This window comes from Epargyreus clarus, unplaced genomic scaffold (assembly GCF_041222505.1).
Source record: "Epargyreus clarus isolate Ecla_fem2 unplaced genomic scaffold, WU_Ecla_fem_2.2 ptg000023l, whole genome shotgun sequence".
Classification (NCBI taxonomy): Eukaryota; Metazoa; Arthropoda; class Insecta; order Lepidoptera; family Hesperiidae; genus Epargyreus; species Epargyreus clarus.
Window position 1 is genome coordinate 11,091,044 of NW_027332230.1, and position 9,736 is coordinate 11,100,779.

The 9,736-nt window shown below is 35.1% G+C and overlaps 1 protein-coding gene across 1 annotated transcript; it reads left to right on the forward strand.

The window, feature by feature from the left end:
* Positions 1–290: 290 nt before the first annotated feature.
* On the forward strand, positions 291–3,983 carry LOC140751761 (splicing factor YJU2). Its single transcript, XM_073085802.1, has 5 exons — positions 291–450; positions 565–777; positions 1,687–1,861; positions 2,749–2,926; positions 3,525–3,983. The coding sequence occupies exons 1-5, from the start codon at positions 427–429 to the stop codon at positions 3,922–3,924; spliced, it is 990 nt and encodes a 329-aa protein (XP_072941903.1). The 5' UTR covers positions 291–426; the 3' UTR covers positions 3,925–3,983.
* Positions 3,984–9,736: the final 5,753 nt, after the last annotated feature.

A 9,736-nucleotide genomic window follows, 5' to 3' on the forward strand; every position in this document is an offset into this window, starting at 1 on the left:
AACACGAATTTAATAATTTTATCCCATTCTCCTCATCAGGATCGTAAGGAATCAGGATTAACGATTTTCCTTGTGCGATTTTGGCGGATTATAAGTTCTTATACTATAATTATATTGTTTTTAATTATCTCCCTTATAATATATTCTATGTATGACTATAATTATATAATACAAAAGAATAAAAAGATAAAGATGTAGCTTTACTGTTTTTTAATTTGATTTTTACAGTTTTTTTTCAACCATATCTACAGTTTTGCCCTATGCTGCGGTTGGCAAGCATGCTTACGAATGACAGTCTGTCACTGTCACAAAACTCACAAATGTTTATGTAGTCTGCGTTTTGTGTTGTGTTTTACATTAAAATTGGTAAATTATATACATTTCAGCCTATTACATTACATTAAATTGTTTGATTTTTAAGTAAAAATGTCGGAACGAAAAGTTTTAAATGTAAGTATTCTACTCAATCTTTATAATTACATTTCAGAGGTTATATTAGTTGTGTTATTATATTTGCTCAATATCTTCTTAATTAATCTAATATACATGGCCATTTGTTTTCAGAAATACTATCCCCCGGACTTCGATCCGTCGAAGATCCCTCGTATGAAATTGGCGAAGAATCGCCAGTACACTGTCAGGCTGATGGCTCCGTTCAACATGAGATGCGCGACGTGTGGAGAATATATTTACAAAGGGAAGAAGTTTAACGCGAGAAAAGAAGACGTTGAAAACGAAGATTACTTGGGCATAAGGATATACCGGTTTTATATAAAAGTATGTACTGAATGTATTGTAGTGTGTATTATAGTGTGCATTGTAATTATCTTTATATCCCTTAGGATTATATTCTAGTCAAATTGTAGTTAGCATTTCAATTACTTTGGGCCTTTATAATTCTGTATGATTGGGCTAGTGAAAATAAAAGAGTAGCCCAAACAGAGCTAGTTTTGAGCAAGCGATCATTAATTTCCGATATACACATAACTTGAAAATATTAGAGTTGTGTGCCTAAGATCTAGACCTAGCACCTTGTGATTGAAAGCCGAAGTTCACCTTTATCACTGCTTCACCTGGCACCTCACCCAATAACTACAATAAATAACAAAAAATAAATTTTAAACTTCTAAAAATCAAGAATACACAATGTAAGTTACAGATATAAAGCTTTCGATACCTTAATTCGCAAATCAGCCAACTCCACTTTTTGTCAAAATGTTTTTTTTTATTTATTTTGATTTCGTTCAATGCCATTTACTATCAAAATAAATAAAAAAAATATTTTGATAAATAGTCAAGTTGGCTGACTTGCGAATTAAGGTATAGATATTTACTGTCACTACAAAAATTGCTGTATAAACATACTTTTGTAATCATTAGCTCTTATTAAAACATTTTTTTGTTACTGCGAAGTGAAATGGTCAAGACGTTATAACTATTATAATTAACTAATATATTTTGTTTTCCTTATTCTATCTTGTGGATTCATCTAGACTTAAGTTTGGGTTGGCCAGGTAATAGTGGTCTATTGGGTCCTCTGATTTTGTAACTTACTTGCAATGATAGTCATAATAGCATTAGTGAACTATTCTTACCTAAACTATCTAAAATGTCTGTATGGAACTAATGTAGGCAGAGTCCCTTGTGAAATATAATAATGAAGCTAAGAATAGTAATGCTTTTCAGTGTACAAGGTGCTTACAAGAAATATCATTTAAAACAGACCCCAAGAACACAGACTATGAAATAGAGGCAGGTGCTACGAGGAACTTCATGGCGCTGAAGCTGGCCGAGGAGCAGGCTAAGCGTGAGGAAGAAGAACAGAAAGAGGAAGAAGCTAATAATCCTATGAAGCTTCTAGGTAACTCTACTTTATTATTTATCCTTATAAGCTTTGGCCATGTTAGCCTATTTACCTACAAATACATAAGGTGTTAATGAAGAACATATTGAATTTCATGATAATTGATGTTCACAAAATGATAATAATAAATTACCAAAAAAAGTAACAGAAATGTTGTAAAATGACGCCGATGAATTATGATGAAATGTTGCATTTGTTCTTAGCAAGATTCATTTAATTTGCCACAGGACCAGGCCTTGGGTATGCTTGTTGTTAATCAAAAATGAATTTTAATGTTGTACATAAAAATATTTTATAAATTTATATCATATCAAAACACCCTCTTGCAAAAATGTCCCTTTATGTACCTGATACCTCGTTTATATATCTTTACAACACTGTAAACTAAATATGATTTGAATGTCACAGCTTGTGGCTATCAAGTTATATTAAAAGTTCATCACAATTTACCTGGTCACCATTACACTTGTAACTTTAAAGTGTTTTTATACTTTAAAATGTATTCAGGTATTTCTTACCTACAATAGGCACCAGTCTCTCACTACGTAAGGTTTAAGATATTCATATGTTGTAATCATGCAATTTAACATAAGACCTTTCTTGTGAGAGAAATAAACTATTTTCATTTTTTACTATCCTACTATTGGATGGATATGTGGGATTCTTCTCTATGCATATACACATTAAAAACGATACCTGTTTTCTTCTGTTAGTATCAAGAAATACTCTCAGTATCCTCTCACAGATTTTTGTCTATAAAAAAATCTATCTTGTCTGTATAGAAATTAAATCACATAAAGCAACTTCTAAAAATTTAAATGTGTGAAGTTTAATATAAAAAGTATTATAAATATAAATACTTAATTTCAATTTTTCATTTCCAGAGTACAGAACAGAACAATCAAGACAAGAGATAGAGTTGCTGGAAAGTTTGGAAGAATTGAAGGAGTTAAATAGGAGACAGCGCACTGTGGACTATGAGGGAATGCTGAAACAGTACCAGCCCGAGACAGCCGAAGAAAGAAAGGCCAGGGAGAAAAAAGAGGATGATGATTTCATTAAGTAGGTTATAATTTCAAACTCTTCTTATAATTGTAGGCTTTAATATTTCTCTATTAACTGTACAATAATGGATCAATTATTTATTCTTGTTGTTAAGTTAGTTGTAGGTCATCAGTATAGAATAGCACCACTCCCTCTCTGAATTTTGTTGTAATGCAATCAATATTGCTGCAATCAGTGCAATCAAAGATTTGGGAAATTGTGTACTCCCTGTACAATTACATTAATATAATGACAACAATATCAGGCAAACAACTGCCCTTTTATATAGAAAGTTATTTGCCGTAGCAATAGACATTAAAGGGCAAATGGATGAATATTAAGCTTAATGACAATATTTTAGCCCAAGCGCTATGTTTGGTATGCGCCTGTGGGCTTGGTATTTCCTGTGGGCTAACAACCTCCATGATGCCGCCCATAAACATTTGTTATCATCCCAGATACGATTAGAACCCTACCTGAGATTGGCGACAGATGCAACAACACATTGATGTGTATCTTACACTATTTCTATTATCATGTTGCAACTTTTTTTGAAGATATTGCTTTAATATTATAAGAAATAATGTCACTAATAAAAATATATGTTAAATTTCAGGTCAATTAAATTCAGTGGTACATCAAAAACTAAAGTAGTTAGTGAAGAAATTATTGAGGATGTTGATGAAGAAGGCGAACCGGTAGCAAAAGTTGCCAAAAAAGACAACATCCCATCAAAACCAGTACAAACTAAAAATAAGGAATCATGGAACAAGAGCATAGGAATTATATCTAAGAAGAATCCATTGGTTAATCTTGTAAAAAGTAAAAAAGCACCAGAAACTGTTGTTAAAAGTAGCAGTCAAGAAAGCAATTCTCAAACATCAAAGAATGAGAAATCAACATCTTCAAAAGATACAAAACCTATTACAGCAGTACCAGATAAATCGGGGTCTACTGTGCCAACTTCTGGACTATCTTTACTGGCGAATTATTCTGGAAGTGATAGTAGTGATTAAGTCATACACAGTAACATTACCGTCATTGTAAAAAATATTAAAATGACTTTTCAACCAAAGTGCCTGTTTTTGACTGTTATATACCACCCTTTATACAATACTAGCTGACCCGGCAAACGTTGTGTTGTCATATAAATAAAAAAATGTTAAGGGTGAACAACCCTTATCACTTAGGGGTATGAAAAATAGATAGTAGCCGATTCTCAGACCTACTGAATATGCATATAAAATTTGGTGAAAATCTGTAAAGCCGTTTCGGAGGAGTACGGTAACTAACATTGTGACACGAGAATTTTATAAGAAGATTATGCTTCACTGAAGTAGATACACCCGCTAATCTAATGGTTTGTCTACGGAAGTTTCAGTAGTCAGCAATTGTCAAATTTTTAAGTGGTAGGTAAAAATTGATAGATTGGTTATTAATAATGGACATATAAATAAATTGTCGATGGATGGTAGGTAAAATATTGGATAGATTGATTTATTCTTAAAAAATAAAGTTTTCTTTGTAATTTCCACTTTTAATTTGTATGCAAATGCAAAGGCAAAATCGTTAATTGGCATGGAAATTAGTTTATCTATGTATCCTTTTTTTTTCGAGGGGGAAACCTTCAAAAGGTATCCGGTATCGTGGGAGTGACACGGGGTTATTATTTACGGCACTAAAACCCCCCCGGTAGCCGTCCTTAACGCTTGTTGGAGAAATCTGGATCTCCGACGGTCCACAACCGGATTCCACCAAGCGCGATGCCCCGATCGGGCTCTGGCCTGGAGGAACTTTCGCTCCTCGCACAACATGTGGTGTTTACGGTATGCGACCACACGTACCGCCGTTCTTCCCGTGGTCGTTAGCCGGGCTGTTCAAGCTCTCACTCTTGCCGCCTGTAAATCTATGTATCCATCTGTTAAGTTGTTAACTGTCTAAGTTAGTGACCACTTCATTGCTCTCGAATTCAAGGTCTTCTGCTCTTTACTTCATGATGGACCCACTGTTCCACCGGCCGTATCCCGGGATACGGGCGGTGGAACAGACACACCGTACACCCGGGTGTACGGTGTCTGTTCACCCCTGAAACCATACCGCCATTGTTACGATGCCGTAAGGAGTACCAACTCATATGAGGGATCTGCTGAAATAGTGCAAAGCTGTAAGCAGTAAATAACAAGTCGAAATCCCCTAAAATGGCGCTAGTTTCGCATAATTGAAAAAAATAGTAATTGTTGCACAATTGTTGTCACAATTGTTGCATCTGTACTATTTTAGGTTAGGGTAGCCCAAAATATTTTCGGAAAATAGATATTCTTGCCGCATTCATAAAATTATCCACATGCTACACTAACGCCACCTTTAACGATTTTCGTTGGACACTTTTGAATACATGAACGGTACTTCTTAATTCTACATTCTATACCGTTGTCTTTAGAGTATATTTTTTTAATATTGATTCTCCTGTCTGAGGAGCAGAATCCACCTTTTAGTCTTTGAGTCGTTTTATTTATTGCATGACTACAAGAAATACGCATAGAATGAATAAATAATTGTTTTACATAACAATATTTCTATGTTCATTAATATCTACTTACTTATTTTGTCAACATTGCATATTTCTGATATTTCCTTGACGATCCATGTCACGAAAGTTGTCTACAAAAAATAGACATGACTATTACATGAATTTGCGAAGGTAATTTGTGACGGCTTAAAAAGTAATTTCCTGTAGGATCGGTCTATTCTACTTATTGGATTACGATGAAGAACTACTTTGAAGATTAAATCTAAGAACGATGTGAATGACACCTCTTGGTACGCTATGCGGAACAAAAATGGATTACGCTATTACAGCAAGTCGTGGGTGACAATCGATGCAAAGCCCGCATCACAAAAGCCAGAATTCCTTTCCTTAGTAGGGCTTTCAAAATATTTTACTTACGTACATTTTAATTTTACCTCTTCTTTGTAACCTTTACTTAAAAATATAATATTTTAAGTTGCAAAATTGTAATTATGTGTTTATGTAGGTATGTCATTGTATCTCTCAAGTAGGAGGACCAATTTTAATAAGTTAGTATTTAAAATCAGGTTTAATTCCGATAATAACTCCGCGACAACTTACGATAAATTAGTGTGGATGATTATCTAACTATATATCCATTATAATGTAAAAAAATCTTTGTCAAGGTCAAAATATATATAGCAGTGGTATACTAATCTTGCCACATATTGTGCCTCATTTTTCTTTATAAAAACTTATAAAGTATCTGACTCTACATTTTAAAATTCGTATAGACAGCCCTATTTACGAATAATTCCCTTTTGTTGCTATAGCCTTCCATTTATTAAAATGTCAGTGAATTCACGCAACGGGATTACGTGGCGCTTTCTTATTTCATTCCGACATCTAAGTAGAGACTGCACTATTTCGATGAAATTGAGTAAGTATAAATAGTTATTAGTTTTTTGTTGCAGTGAACAGACCCGTACATTAAATTTAAGCTAAGGAAAAATTATTTCGAATTTACTAGCAGATACTTTTATGCATACTTAAGTAGGTAGGTATGTCCAAATTATTTGATATTGAATGCAAATCTCCTGCGTGTCGCTTTCTTAATTTTTACCACAATCATGTGATTATAACTAAAATCTCTTGTTTATGGGTCTATTATGTAATTGCCAAAAGCCCCGCCCATGTGACCATTAAATCATTTACAAATTAATATTTCTTCGCACGCTAGGCGGATTCCTGCAAATCGGGATCTAAACAAAAAGCTCATAGCTCACGGTTTTGAGATAAATACGCCTCGTATCCCGATTTTTTCGTCGACATAAATATTGTTTTTTCAAGATGTAACGGCTTCGAGCCGACACGTCTGAGTTCGGTTCTAAGAAGTAGAGTTGTCGCGGCGCCGGGCCGTGCCTGTGTTGTTCCTTACTCGTCTAATAAATAAAAGGCTTCTTGGGAAATATTATGTTACGTCTTGGGGTGTTTTTTGGGTGAATGCGTGCGGCGCGGTGGTCGGCCGCTTTGGCCACTCATGCCTGGGTAATGGAGCATATAGTTCTTGGAGCTTGGAGAAATGATATGTGTGCTTTCTACCTTGTGTATTTATTGAGTTAAATACACAATATACTGAATATACTTATATCTTGTTTATTGAAAATCGATTCATCTTACAATCAATCGATACAAAAATATGAATATTTCAGCTTTTCAGCAGCCTACTATTGGCTTTGGTGTTCGATCGTGATAGCTTCGTTTAATTATTTGATTATATAAATATGGAATCCATTAAATAGTTTTTTTCTCATTTTCACTTTTCTTTATTGACAAGTCCTTAGGAATGTTAAACAAAACTAAAGTTGTGTCTTCCTTGAGAAACCAGCCAAAGGAACCGCATTCCATGTCCCGTACTGTGGGCTGTGGCGTGTCAGATAATTTAATTTGAACGTTACCTTCAATTGCGAGCGTAGTTTTCTACTGGAATGATCAGCACTTATTGGTCAATTGTTCTTGCGCCGGATGCCTACGTAGGCCATATGATTGATTAAAAAGCCGCAAATTATGCATCCCACTATAAATAAAGTTGTTAATGGAAGGCGGCTCCGCTAGTAATTGGACCTTAAAATTCCATCTCATAAACGCACACACCCGTCTCGGATCAAATCCCACTATCCTGTCGGCGAGTTGGGACTCTGTGAGGGCGGACCGGTATCATTCACACAATAATCATTGCTCACAACTGTGATTTCTAAAATTACTGGTATTGATTACCTACCTCATTCCTTACAGGTGACACAGGTTTATGTTTGAAAACTGACGTAGGATTTTTACATGAAATACATTCATGAGTATTAAAAATGTACCACGTAGGTACCTATATGCATTTACAAAATTGTATATAGCTATTCTTCGGTGTGCTTTATGGTGAATTTATTTATCTAGGAAGATATTCAGGGCACTTAATTACCTTCATAAGGTAGATAGGAAAGTTATCTCTAGGTCTTCAAGACCCATTTACCGGACGGTAACGTGATACAGAAAAAGTAATACAATATACGCAAATTACGAACACGGATCAAATTTTGTTCTCCCTTTATGTTTGAAAATACCGGTCTAGTTAGTGATGTATGTCCTTACACGGAATTCACACATCTATGCAATAACCGTGAAGAGATAAAGCCGTTGATGTGTGGGGCTCACGAAGGTCGTCCGCACACAATGAGAAACCTCAGAAGACGTTCCATTCATAACTTTAACAACCACTCATTATAATATATTGCTTGGGAATGAGGGAGCGAAGAGCTGGTGTATATAACACACATCGAAGTATCGCGTCGGTACTAAAATCCTGTCATAAACTACGCGCAGCTAATTATCATTTTCTTACTAAATACTGAGGCAACGTTGATAATACTAATAGACCAAACGGAATATACGTAAACCTACTCATGTACATAAATACATAAAACAATAGGCATAACAAAACAATGCATTTGTCTCTTTTGCTTGTCAGCCAATGTTGCTTTTTTTGTTTCATTGATATGGACAATTATTAATAAAAACGTTCGAAAAAATTCTAAATATGACCTAATTTTGACCACTGGGAGTAGACTAGTCATAGTTAAAAACTTAGATACTAGATAAAAATGTTTCTCCTCAAGTTAAGACTCCTAATAAAAACCACAAAAACAGTGTCTTAGTAATTCTTACAAGAATTTGTTATATCAACTCCGTGTGTGGTTTATCCTTTCCGATGGCCGTTATGAACACAAAGGTGAAAATTAAAAAGCCTTCAATACGCCCACATCAACCTATATCACTAGGATATGCGTATACTTACATCGTTTTTGTAAGCATATTAATTTAAAGGCCATATTTCCTTTGGTTTACAATGAATAAGCCTCTTACATGGGAGATACCTACTGGTATGCTGCAGAATAGCGTTTTCTACACTTGACCTTATATTAAATAGAATTTTCACGAAGACAAGAATTTTTCAAAGACGAATACAAACACTGACACCAAGAACAGAAATCTAAATTCATCACTAATCTGGCTGACCGGGGTTTGAACCCAAACCCCAGTGCGTGTCCGTCTAATGAACCCTCCACCATTTTAAAATAGAAGTAACTATTGTACAAAATTCCATTGATTCGACTGTCTTGGTGCCACTCTACCTTCTCTTCTCTTCTTCAACTACCTTTTTTAAGTACTTCATCGGTGCCCTTTTGCCAAGCGGTGGTGAAAAATTAAATAAAAAGTTATGCAAACTGTATCGTGTGGCATGTCAAATGAAAGGGTTTGTTGTAAGGATCTCAAATATATTTAGTTGTAGATACAATAGATATTTTAAAGTTATTCAAGAAAAAAGCAGACGAAAATTTACCACCAAATTTAACAATGTTTTGAACATTTTTACTATTTTGTGCCATGTTAAATAACACGACACAAACTTAGATACATAGAGAGACTGATAAACTGCCCATTAAAAATATGACAGGCAAGCCATCTACATTCCTGAACAACAAAGGCCGGCCTACGATTAAAATAACACCTTCGTAGAACGTATGCATACCTACATTTTACTTCAGAAGGGTCCATAACGTTTCCGCTGGGGTCCGATGATACCTTTTTTCCGAGCCCTTTAAAAAAACTTGGCGTCCCATTAACAATAAGATCAAAACTAGCCGCGCCACAATGGCCGAGCGCCAGCCTCCGCCCGCTCCGGACGCTTCCAAGAATCGCGTTTAAAAAGACCAACTCATCCTGGCCTGTGGGAGTTGGCGAACTTGCATTCCGCGCTTCAGGGTTGC

What these genes read in the sequence shown, in the direction of transcription:
- LOC140751761 (XM_073085802.1), top strand. Translation starts at nt 427, where the DNA reads ATGTCGGAACGAAAAGTTTTAAAT. An exon ending in TAATCCTATGAAGCTTCTAG is followed by an intron (nt 1,862 to 2,748) that starts GTAACTCTACTT and finishes TTTCATTTCCAG; the next exon opens with AGTACAGAACAGAACAATCA. An exon ending in GAGGATGATGATTTCATTAA is followed by an intron (nt 2,927 to 3,524) that starts GTAGGTTATAAT and finishes GTTAAATTTCAG; the next exon opens with GTCAATTAAATTCAGTGGTA.